This window comes from Agelaius phoeniceus, chromosome 15 (genome assembly GCF_051311805.1).
Source record: "Agelaius phoeniceus isolate bAgePho1 chromosome 15, bAgePho1.hap1, whole genome shotgun sequence".
NCBI lineage: Eukaryota > Metazoa > Chordata > Aves > Passeriformes > Icteridae > Agelaius > Agelaius phoeniceus.
The window spans coordinates 1,535,784-1,547,918 of record NC_135279.1 but is presented as its reverse complement, the minus strand read 5'-3'; the positions used below and the strand labels follow the sequence as shown (position 1 = coordinate 1,547,918).

At 52.8% G+C, this 12,135-nt stretch overlaps 1 protein-coding gene across 3 annotated transcripts; it reads left to right on the top strand.

The window, feature by feature from the left end:
• Positions 1–1,303: 1,303 nt before the first annotated feature.
• LOC129126794 (sulfate transporter-like) lies at positions 1,304–7,792 on the top strand. Of its 3 annotated transcripts, XM_054642993.2 has the most exons (4): positions 1,304–2,083; positions 3,219–3,406; positions 4,818–5,436; positions 6,139–7,792. In XM_054642993.2, exons 3-4 carry the CDS (start codon positions 4,831–4,833, stop codon positions 7,708–7,710), a joined length of 2,178 nt encoding a protein of 725 aa, XP_054498968.2. In that variant the 5' UTR covers positions 1,304–2,083; positions 3,219–3,406; positions 4,818–4,830; the 3' UTR covers positions 7,711–7,792. The 3 variants fall into 3 exon arrangements, with proteins under 3 accessions (XP_054498968.2, XP_077042625.1, XP_077042626.1); XM_077186510.1 differs by lacking the exon at positions 1,304–2,083 and having other exon boundaries at positions 2,354–3,406; XM_077186511.1 differs by lacking the exons at positions 1,304–2,083; positions 3,219–3,406 and having other exon boundaries at positions 4,658–5,436.
• The last annotated feature ends 4,343 nt before the right edge of the window (positions 7,793–12,135 follow it).

The following is a 12,135-nucleotide window of genomic DNA, read 5'->3' as shown; positions in this document are numbered from 1 at the left end:
CTCCCCAAAACCTCTATAGCTGATGTGCTTGGTACTTTTTTTCCATCTTCCAGGAGTGAAAATGCTCTTTATTATTTATTTTGTAGTTCTCCTGGTCCCTCAGCCCCCAAGGGCCAGGGACACTTTTGGCCTCTCAGTATTTGTGTTATCTTTGCCCTGCTGGGGCTCCTGAACATTAAACTGCCCTGCCAGGGAACAGGGGATGTTTCCTGGGATGTGTTATCTCCTGCAGAAATGTAAATAATACCCAACTGCAGAGGTTCTGTTCAGCTTTTTTGTCCTGGGGTGCTTCTGTTGTGTGTTGCCATCTCAGCAGTGGCACCACCACTTCTGGGCTTGTCTCCTTTTCCTTGCTTTCCCCTTAAAAACGATGATGTTTTGCAGTAAATACATTTCAAGTGAAGCTGAACCAGCAGCCATCCAAAAATGCTGTCAGACCCCCCATGTGAAGGTAAGGAAAAGCATCTCTTAACCTGGCACCTTTACCTGGCTCGCTTCCTTTTGGTTTTTTTTTTTAAATAAAAATTGTGATCTAAGTCATGGGGAGCAGTGGGTGCAGCCATGTCCTAAGCCAGGCTGGCCCATGACCTGAGGGGCTCCCAGAAGCCAAATAATCACAAATATATTTACAAACCTCGAAGCAGATCAGGCCCCTTTGTGCAGTGCAGTTAAATCTGTTCCCAGGAAAAGTGGAGGTGCCAACCTGTCCTGTAAAACAAAAGGGATTGACACAGCAGCACAAACTTCATTTTGCTGCATTTGCCTGTTGCAAATGCCTGGATAACAATCCCAGACACAGGAAATTCCGTGGTTTTTGCTCACTTTAGGCTAGAAAACAGCAAATGCCCCTCCTGCCTTTCCTGTGCCTGGAGCTTGTTGGCTCTGCTCTGTTTCTCACCTGGCTGCAGCCTGGCATTGATGGATGTTTAATTGCTCACACACCATGCCAGGAATAAAAACGTTGGATTTCATGCTCTGGGAAGCAGAGGGGGCTGTGCCAGTGCAGGCAGGCTCCTGTCCCCACCTGCATTGTCCAAAACCATCTGTGCAGCCCAGGATGGAGCTGAGCATGGGCTCAGTTTATAGTGGCAATAAAGAACAAGCCCTGAAGATGCTTTTGGAAACAAAACTGTTTCAGCTGTGCTGACCTTGCATGGGGAGGGCAGCACAGCCTTGAGTGCCTCAAGGTCACCTGCAGTTCCCTGCTGGGTTTCTTTTTGGTTTTTGTTTTTTTTATTTTTTGTGATGCTTTTCCCATAGCAAACATGAAACTTTTTGTATTTTCTGCCCTTTTCTCACCTCATGCAGGAAAAGGAATCCCAGAGATGTGCACAGTGCCACCAGGGGTGTTCTCACAGCCCCTCTGCTGGGATGGAGGGCATGGAGTGGCCTCTCCTCAGTGCCCACAGCTGGAATTTCCAGCACAGAGAACCAGCAGGGACAAGGAGCTTGAGAACTGCAGAAAGTGTGGAATAACTTAAAGTATGGAATGTACTGAAATAGATATTTATTATTGGGATAGGCTAAAGCAGCTGGGAATTTGAACACAAGAAAGTGGAGAAAAAAGTTCTAGGGGAGGATGGCAGGGAAGGCTTGGAGGCAGAAATCTTGGAGAGGGGGAAGAGCAGGGCTCTGTCAGGGCCTCCCAAGATTTATCAGGGCACAAAGGAAATCTCAACAGATAAATGAGCTCCAGAATATAGAAATGAAGATGGGATTGGGGAGGAAAAGCAGCAGCAGCAGGCTGGAGGCTGAAGGTAACCTAAATCCTGCCACACATTGAAAAAGGGCTTCACCCCATTTTTGTGGTGCTCAGGGCAGAGATCCAGAGCTGGACCTTCCTAAATAAGATCAAACCCAAAGATGGATTGTGCTCAGCTGTGTTTCATCCCAGGGAACAATCAGACTTAAAAGTCCAGCCTGGCCAGCTCTTCAATGGATGACTCATCACTTCTTCAGTGAATTTCAAGATGAAGGATTCGTGGAGAAAATAGAAATTTGGGTCATTTGCTGGGGAAGAAGATGGAAAAAGAAAATGAGTGAGTAGAGACCACATCATCCAGGCCAAGGCACAAAATGAGCTGTAAGTAGGAACAATTACACAGTGCCTGAAAGATAGAGTCTGTTACTGAGAGAAGGGGAAGGGAAGGGGGAACTCTCAGTGTTGCACCTGAAAATGCATGAGTTGTGGAGGAATGGCAGTGAAAAAAAAAGAATTGATATAAATAGATAAAAAGATTGAGCAGCTGCCTCCCTACCATGTGCTCTCATTTTCTCCTGCTGCCAGAGAACACGGATTTGTTCCTTATTTATTTACTCCTAATTACTGAGATCCAGACTTCCCCTGATGAGATAAATGCAGCTCAGGATGCTGGTTTCCCCCTTCTCTTCCCTCAGGGTGTCTCCCCAGCATCTGCATCCAAACCCTGGGGAACTCCACCTTTCCATCCCCAGCTCCCTCTCCAAGGTGCCTGTCTGGCTGCAATCGGTCCGGCTGCACAGGGCATGGCACATCCAGCAAAATCTGGACTGGGTCAGTGGGAAAGGGATGGAAAAGAAGGGGGCAGAACAGGGGGAGTGTGTGCTCAGAGGGCTGGTGGAGGTTGTTGGCACAGCTGACAAGGGCAGAGCAGTTCCAGCTGGTATTTATGAGGCTGCTCTTTCCTTTCAGGGTGATGAACAATCCTTTTTTCCTGGCTGCTGCTGCTGCAATTGCTCACCTTTACCTACCAAATAATACAACCCTGCTCCTTTCCCAGTTGTGTTTCTGCACAGCAAAGCCCCTTGTTACATGTGCCAAAATGTGAATTGTGTAGATTGGACACATCCACAGTTCTGCTGTCTCCCTGAAATAACCTGTGTCACCACAGCTTTGCTCTCTGCCTTGCAGAGCCTCTGTGGAGGAAAAACTACCAGGAAAGGAAAGTCATTCTGGAACGAGCTTTGCCTCTTGGTTTTTGGCACAAAAGCTTGTCCAGAATAGCTGAGAACCCGAGCAGAGGAGCCCAGTGGGACCTGAGCTCGCTGGGTTCAGAGAGGGGCAGAGCAGGGAGGTTTCTTTCCATCGCTGCCCTTGTTTAGCAAACACTTCCCCAGATCCAAGCAATCCTCTTATCTGGCAGGAGCACTTCTCTAAGCCCCCTCAATCATTCCTGGTGTCCAGAACAAGTTGTCAGCCAAAATACCCTCTGAGAATGGTGTTTGTTTTCCAAACACAGCTCTGCTCGGCGGCTGCAGCGCCTGCACAGAGATAAAAGAGACATGGCTTGGCTCAGGAGCTCAGACCCCAAGGGAGGTGGCACCTGGGCCACCTTTCCTCTGCCCAGAGGTGCTGCCAGGTGGAGACAGCTCTGTGCCCAGAGGAGAAGCTCCAGGTGCTGAGGAAACACCCAGTTTGCAGCCAGAGGTAAAATTTGGTGATGTGTGCAGGGCAGGGAATGGGATTTCTCCTCATCCCAGTTCGGTTCCAAACCACAGCCACTCTGGGTCTCCCCTCTGGAGTGTTCTTCTCTCTGTCTGTGGTTCAGTTGTCACAAAAAAGCTGTTTTGGTGCAGCTGCATTTTGACTGAAAAAACCTGGAGTGGCTCTGGAAGGTGTTTCTGTAAATTAAGCAGCCTGGAAAAGCAGGGTGGTTTCATTGTGCAGATGGGAGCCCCTGATTGATGCAAGCCACTAATGCAATTTAAATCTATGTAATGTTGAAGGAAAAAATAATTGGCAAATTATCTCCCTGACCCACATCTTGATTCCTAAAGTATTCCTTGGAATATCTTAACATTTCCAAAAGAAGGGTTTGCCTAAGTAGCAGTGTCTTGACAGCAGAAGGAGTTTTAGTTTGAGTGAAATTCAGTGAAATTTCACTGAAATTGAGTGAAGTTCCTGTTTCTAAACAAGAGGGATGGGGAAGGAGCATGGGGGGCTCTGTAGCTGTGCCCCTGATTTTGGGGTTGTGGTTAATCAGCTCCAGAAGTGACAATGAATGAATCAGCCTTGGAAAAACACTTTTGTTGGATTTGTCTGAGATAATTTCCCTTTATTTATTTATTTATCTATTTCTTTACATTTTCTTTTTCATTTCTTTATATATCAATAATTAGTTTATATATATTTATAATTCAAAGTTATTTAGTTCTTTATTTCTATTTTAGCGATTAGTTTATATTTCATTGTTAGTTCGTGTGTTCGTTTCTTTGTATTTCAGTAATTAGTTTATTTATATTTTATTGGTCGTTTATTTATATATTAGTATTTATTTCTATTTTATTTCTATTTTATTTCTATTTTATTTCTATTTTATTTCTATTTATTTATTTATTTATTTATTTATTTATTTGTCTATCTGCCCATGCCACGAGCCCTGGAGCTAAGCAAAGCCCCCGTGCTCGTGCCTGCAGCCCCTCACCTGTTGCAAACATCTTTCATGGAAAATCCTTTCTTAGGATTTTTCCTTGTGAGAAGCTGCAGTTTCAGCAAGCAAAAGTAGACAATGGTTATCTGCTGCTGTGGAATGCAACAGGCAGACCCATGCTTGGTCTCCTGTGGATGTTTGGATTTCCTGACCACTCATGGCAGAGCTGGCTCTTGCTCTCTGTCTGAGACACAGATCTTTGTTATTCATTATTTCTATTCTTAGCTTAGCTAGCTTCTGAAGAAACCTTTTCCTTTCTATTTCTTTTTAGTATAGTCTTAATGTAACATATATCATAAAATAATAAATCAAGCCTTCTGATCATGGAGTCAACATTCTCATCTCCTCTTCATCCTGAAACCCCTTTGACCACGGTCACACTCACTCCTGCCTGCTCTCCCTCCTTAGCTCCCCTGTGCCCATGGAGGACACGTCCAGCCAGGAGCCAGCGCCCAGCAAAGCCCCCCTGGGCTCCCTCGGGCCACGCGAGGCTCCTGCCACCTTCATCATCCTGGAGGAGCAGGAGCCCCCGGGCTGCAGCCGCCGGGAGCTGATCCTGGAGAAGGCCAGGGCCGCCTGCAGGTGCAGCCCCGGGGCGCTGGGCCGCTCCCTGCGCCGGCTGCTGCCCATGCTGGAGTGGCTGCCCCGCTACGAGCCCCGCTCCCAGCTGCTCGGGGACGTGGTCTCGGGGCTCCTGGTGGGCGTGGTGGCCATCCCTCAGTCCATCTCCTACTCCCTGCTGGCCAACCAGGACCCCGTCTACGGCATCTACACCAACTTCTTCTGCAACATCATCTACGCGGCCACGGCCACGTCGCGCCACGCCAGCGTGGGCTCCTTCGGGGTGCTGTGCCTCATGGTGGGGCAGTCGGTGACGCGCCGCCTGCAGCTGGCAGGCTATGGGGACAGCGGCACCGCCCTCGGGGACAACTCCAGCTCCCCCAGGAACGGCACAGAGCCCTGCGACAGGAGCTGCTACGCCATCACCGTGGCCCTTTCCCTGAGCTTCCTGGTGGGCCTTTACCAGGTACAAACGTTCACTCTGGTGCTGTTTCCTCCTAGGAAAGTCTCTGAGTTTGAGGTCTCTAAGTGTTGGGTCAGATTTAAGAGTCCTGAGAAATGTTTCTAGACCCCAACACTTGGATATTTGTGAATGCAGTGATTTTAAAAGTGCAAACACCGCTGAATTGGAGCTGTTTTCCTCCATGGGATAACCAGGTCCTTGGATGTGTCTGAAACATCCTCAGCAAGAGAAGGATCTGTGAACCACCTTCCCACCACCCCAGTCCTGCAGCTGGGCAGCTCAGAGCAGGTTTGGGGCAGACCCTCAACGACCCTGCCATGCTCCCTGGCAGTGTCCCCATTGCGTAGACTGAGCTGTCACAGCAATTCCAGGCTTTTCCACTGGGACAGCTGAAATTCAGGGCATCCCAAGTGAGTGCTACCCAGAGCTGCTCTGATGGGGTTGCTCGTGAGGAGGCAGCAGCAGGGACCTCATAGGATTTTCTGTGTGGCACCCCCAGCCACGGGCAAGTGTTAAAGGTAGGTCTCTCTAGTATTCCATAGCCCAGATTAACTCCTGAAGACAAATTCCTCCCATGGAATGCTCAGCACATCCCCAGACAGAGTAGCCAGAGCTGCTAAAGTGGCAGCAAAGTGACATAAGTTGCCAGCCAGCCCTTCCAGCCCTTCTCACCCGTGCTGAAGCTGTGGCTGCTTTGCTTTTCAGATCCTGCTGGGGGTTTTACAGATGGGCTTCGTGGCTGTCTACCTGTCAGAGCCTCTGCTGGGTGGCTTCGTGACAGGCTCCAGCCTCACCATCATCACCTCCCAGATGAAATACCTGCTGGGCCTGAAGATCCCCCGGCACGAGGGCGTGGGCTCCTTCATCCTCACCTGGGTGGACCTCTTCAGGCACATCCACAACACCAACATCTGCGACCTGCTGACCAGCCTGGTGGCCTTGGCCATCATAGTGCCTGTCAAGGAGCTCAATGAGCGCTACAAGGAGAGGCTGAAGGCCCCGTTCCCCATCGAGCTGCTGGTGGTCATCGCAGCCACCCTCATCTCCCACTACTTCGACTTCGAGCAGCGCTACAAGGCCGCCGTGTGCGGGGACATCCCCACAGGCTTCAGGAAGCCCACTGTCCCAGACATCAGCCTGCTTCCCAGCCTGGCACTGGATGCTCTGCCCATTGCTGTCATTGGCTTTGCCATGACCGTGTCCCTGGCAGAAATCTTTGGCAAAAAGCACGGCTACGCCGTCAGCGCCAACCAGGAGATGATCGCCATCGGCATGTGCAACCTCATCCCCTCCTTCTTCTACTGCTTTGCCAGCTCTGCTGCCCTCACCAAGACTCTGCTGAAGGAGTCCACGGGCAGCCAGACCCAGGTGTCCGGGCTGGTCACCTCCCTGGTGCTGCTGCTGGTGCTGCTGTGGATCTCCCCGCTCTTCTACTCGCTGCAGACCTCCATCCTCGGCGTGGTCACCATCGTCAACCTGCGGGGCGGCCTCAGGAGGTTCCGGGACACCCCCAGGATGTGGCAGCTCAGCAAGCTGGACACGGCGGTGTGGTGGGCGACCATGCTGTGCTCCACGCTGGTCACCACGGAGATCGGGCTCCTGGTGGGCGTTTGCTTCGCCCTGCTCTGCATCATCTTCCGCACGCAGCGGCCGCGCGCCACGCTGCTGGGCAAGGTCGGCGACAGGGAGGTCTACGAGGACCAGGCTGCCTACAAACAGCTCAGCAGCATCTCCAACATCAAAATCTTCCGCTTCGAGTGCTCCCTCTACTACGCCAACAAGGATTACTTCAAGGCTGTGCTGTACCAGAAAACCGGGCTCAACCCCGTGCTGCTGGCGGCCAGCCTGGGGAACCGGGCACGGCCAGAGCCAGGCAGCACCAGGGGCTGCTGTGCCTGCCTGAGACAGGGCGGGAGCAGGGCTGAGAGCCCTCCAGGAGATGCCTGTCCCCCCTCCACAGACATGCACACCCTGATCCTGGACTGTGGGGCCATGCAGTTCATAGACACCGTGGGTCTCTCTGCGCTCAAGGAGACGCACCACGACTACAAGGAGGTCGGAGTCCAGGTGCTCCTGGCCAACTGCAACCCCTCCATCCGCCAGCGGCTGCGGGAGGGAGGCTGGGCCGGCCGGGCAGGCGGCGCTGGGGGCCAGCTGGCCTTCCACAGCATCCACGATGCCGTGCAGTTCGCTGAGCGCTGGCACCGCGGGGACAGCAGGGACAAGCAGGCTGCTCTCCCGGAGCCCGAGGAACAGGACTTGCAGGTGTCCCTGTAGCCCTGGGTGCGAGGAGAGGTTTCTAACGGGGGAGCAGGTTCGGTGTTTGTGCTGTCAGAGCGAGCAGGAGGGGCTGGGATGCTCTGCCAGTGGGGCAGCAGGGTGGGAAGGGTTTGGGAAGGGCTGAGCTCGGGATGGAGCCGGGAATTCGGGAAGGGTTTGGGGAGGGCCGAGCTCGGGATGGAGCCGGGAATTCGGGAAGGGTTTGGGGAGGGCCGAGCTCGGGATGGAGCCGGGAATTCGGGAAGGGTTTGGGGAGGGCCGAGCTGGGGATGGAGCCGGGAATTCGGGAAGGGTTTGGGGAGGGCCGAGCTCGGGATGCGGGGCCAGAGCTGCGCCTGCCCCGCGTGGCCGCTGGAGGGCGCGAGTGAGCCGCGAGCGGGGCCGGGGCCGGCCGGGAATTCGGGAGGGGACCCCAAAATCTCATCCACACATCCCAGCCCATCCCTGCTGTGACAGGGACCCCAAAATCTCATCCACACATCCCAGCCCATCCCTGCTGTGACAGGGACCCCAAAATCTCATCCACACATCCCAGCCCATCCCTGCTGTGACAGGGACCCCAAAATCTCATCCACACATCCCAGCCCATCCCTGCTGTGACAGGGACCCCAAAATCTCATCCACACATCCCAGCCCATTCCTGCTGTGACAGGGACCCCAAAAACTCATCCACACATCCCATTCCCACCCCCAAAAGAAATCCTGCTGGAGGGAATTGTGGTTTGGAAGCCCAGGGACGGGAGACTGCTGGAAATAAAGTGTGTGGAAAAGAAATCCTGTGGCTGTGCTCAGAAAAGTGCCTTTTTGTGCTTAAAATTTGATTTAAAATGGATTTAAAAATTGTTTTCAATGGTGTACCTGGCTGCTTGCAGTCCTTGGGCAAGGCTGTGCCAGGGGGGCTGAAGTGACCAAAGGTCTCCTTGCAGGGAGGGATGGATGTTTGTGCTTCAGGTGTGGGTGGGATGCAGCTCCCAGGAGCTCTTTCCAAGGGTCCTCTCAGGCCATCCCAGTGTGGGGAAGCTCCCCAGGGAGTTACCTCAGCCCCAGAACAGAGAAATGGGCACTTCAGGGTGGGAGTAAAACCAGCAAGGCAGTAAAAACCTCCTGTTACCTGACCCCAGTCCTGGCTCAGGGCTACCTAGGACACCCCCCCTTCCCTTTTTGAGCAGCACTGCCATCATCTCCTTCACAAGTCTGTTTATGGAGAAAATTGAACTGTTTTAATTAGGCTTCGAGGTATTTATGGTCTCAGTGGGGTCATAAAGGCCCAGCAGGAACTAAAGGCAGTGCTGGCAATGCCCTGGCACAGCCTGGTGCAATCCAGAGCCGGGATCCTGCAATGGGCACTGATCCCAGCTGGGACAGAGACACCCAGCACTTCTCAGGGCTGATGGCCTCTGCCCTGTCCTCTCCAGCCCTGGGGCCTTGCTGGCAGCCCCTGCCCTGCCTGCTTGCCCAGCTCTCCCACCCCACCAGCCCTGGCACCCCTGTGCCCACGCTGCCCAGGCACTCAGGAATTGCTGGGTTTATATTTTCACTCTCTGTGAGAGGCCCAGGGCTGGGGCTGGGACCCAGGAGGGACAGTGACACAGCCCAGGGTTGGTTTGCAGGCAGAGCTGTGGAAGGTCAGTCCTTGGGTCATCCTCCATCCCTTGGCTGGGTGCAGGTGAGGGCAGGAAGGGGCAGCTCCTGGTGCTGTGGGCTGTTGGGGAAGGTGAAACAGGAAAGCCTTATCAATAGGATTGACTGGCAAAAGATGTTGAGAATATGGAAACTATGAGTGAGATTGAAATGAAAGCAAGCTTTGAGATCCCTCAGTTATTGAAAAACTGGAAAACAATGGCATGGCCAGCTGAAGGTGATCCCCTTTTGATGGAACAACACCCTCTGCTTGCAGACAGGCCCAAGGGGCAGAGCTTAGCAGAAGGGGCCCAAAGAGGAGTTTTTAGGGTTTAAAATGTAGCACAGTGTGGTGATGTAATGATTCTATAGGCTGTATGTAAATGCTGCAGGATTTGTGTATTGTACTAGATTGGTCAGTGAGAATCAGAATATTCAACACAGAAGAAGATTTATGGTATTGGAATGGGAACCTCTCTCTCAACTCTCACCTCTTGTCTCAGCTCTTGCCTTTTACTCTCTTACCCCTTTTGCTCTCTCACCCTCTCATCCTCTCTCCCCTCTCTCCCTCTCTCAGTCCTGCTCCAGCTGTGTCTGGCAGCTCCAGCAGGGCCCTGCCCCAGTCCCTTTGCAATGAACCCCAGGTTCCAGCCCTGGCTGCAGAGATCTCTGCTCTCCATCCATCCTGACCCCATCAATCCCACAGTGGGGGCTCCAGCTGAGGACACCAGCCCAAATCCCCCATGGGCCTGGCCCCAGGACCTGTCCCTGTGCCCCAGGGGCTGCACCCCTGCTGGAGCTCCCCAGGGGCTGAGGAAAGGCCCCGCAGCTGAAAGCAAATGTCCAAATGTCCCCCCTGGCAAGCAGCTCCCTGCTCCTTGTGCTGCTGCCCCTGCCTGCCCGGGCTCTATAAATGCTCCAGCAGGGGCACCAGGAGGGGATTTGCTGCTGAGCCTTTGTCAGCCACAGTGGGAGCTCACTGTGCAACTGGTAATTATGGCTCAGCAGCAGCTGGACAGGTTAAAATCCTTCTGATGCTTTGAAATGCTCCCTCTGGGGAGCTTTGAGGAGTAAAGGTTGTGGCTGGTGCTGATTGCTTCCCCTCTGGAGACACTGATTGCTGCACCAGGGGCTGCTCTCCTCTCTCCCAGTCCTTTACCTGGGAACAAACAGCCCCTGGAATGGCAAGAAGTTGCTTCTGCAGCTCTCAAAGTGCTCTGAAGCAATGAAAGTGCTGCCAGCATGTGCTGATCTGCCCATGTGCCCCTCCCCAGCAGAGGAAACTCAGCTGGAGAGGAGGGAGCTGCAGGTGGTGATGGCTCTGGATTTGCTGGGGACATTGATGCATCCCTGGAGAGGCCCTGGTGACACAGGAGCCAGCAGAGAGGGGCCTGGGAGAGCTGAGGGACAGAAAAAGGGGAAGGACAGGATGAGAGGATCTGAGGAGGAAAGTGGCTCTGGGTAGAATTCTTGCAGTGGCTGAGGTGCCTGGGATCCCCCCCAGGGGCTGGGGAATCCTCCTGTCATTGCTGCTCTGCCCCTGCCCCTTTTCCACCCTGGCTGCAGAGGAGCTGCAGGGAGCCCTTTTGTCCCACTTTGTGTCACTTCTCTGCCCCTCAGCCAGGGAGAGGAGGCAGATCCAGCCCCCTGCTCCCTTTAGTGACAAACCCTGCAGTCCCCTGTCCCTGCAATGAGAGCCTCTGGCATTCCCAGCCTCCAGGAGAGCCAGAAAAGGCTCAAAGGAGGGCAGGGAGAGAGAAGAGATAAACGGCAAGGCAGGAAAGGAGCTAAAAGCCCTGAACCAGGAGAGGTGAGTGAGAGCACCAGCATTGAACTGGACTCCAGTTCCAGCTGCACTGGAGCAGCTCTGGTCACCTGCTGCCCTTGCATTTATTGAAATCCTGCAGTTTGGTTTCATGTTCCACAGCTTTGGGGTTTTCAGGTTGGTGCCTGAATTCCTGGGAGCCACAACAGTTCATGGAGGTGGCTGTTGCACCTTGAAAATAAAAAGGGTGCATAACCCACATAGTTATGAAAAGGAGCTACAGAAAAGGTGCTTTTTTTTTAAGCTTAAAGGCTGAAAAAAGAGCACAACAGGAAGAAAATGTCTCTTTTTGTTTTCTTTCTTTGGTGGCTGGGGAGTGTTTCAGCAGGTACAATTGTGGTTTCTATGGAAAGATGAAATGTCTTGTGGAATCCCTGCCAGGCCTGCAGCAGCTGAGGCTCCCAGGCAGGCAGTGCAGAGCAGATCCCAGAGTTCACCAGAGCAGAGCAGAAACAAAAGCGCTGAACGCTGACATCTCAAAGCTGGTTCTATTTCAGACCATCCTCACCAAGGAATCTGTGTTTTCTACCTCACATTAATTTATTCTTTCTAAAGAAAAAGGCATTTGACTGGATTTCTGAGCTTCCAGCCAGTGCTTGGCCTTCCCTTCCAGACATTTCTGTGGATGTGACAGCGGGCAGGGGGTGTCCCTGCCACCCCTGCCATGCTGGGGACAGGATGGCACAGGGATGGGCAGCTCTGCTTGATCCCAAATGAGGGAAAAGGAGGAAATGAGGGAACCCCAAAGGCAGAGTGTGCTGGGGTTTGATCCTGGGGCCTTATGGCAGCATCAGCCTCACCACATGGCTGAGACAATTGGAAGGTGGCAAAACTCACATCCTGCCAGCAGCAGCCAAAGATTTCCTTGTTCCAGAGCATTTTAAAAACTTTCCAGCCAATAGCACATTGCTGAACTCACAGGTAATTGTTTAGGCACCCACTAAAAGCACACCTACACCTGCTGCACACAAAGCTTC

Excerpts from the sequence above, each read along its gene's own strand:
- LOC129126794 (XM_054642993.2), top strand. The coding sequence starts at position 4,831 with ATGGAGGACACGTCCAGCCAGGAGCCAGCGCCCAGCAAAGCCCCCCTG. Across the intron at positions 5,437-6,138 it reads TCCTGGTGGGCCTTTACCAG|ATCCTGCTGGGGGTTTTACA; the intron begins GTACAAACGTTC and ends TTTGCTTTTCAG.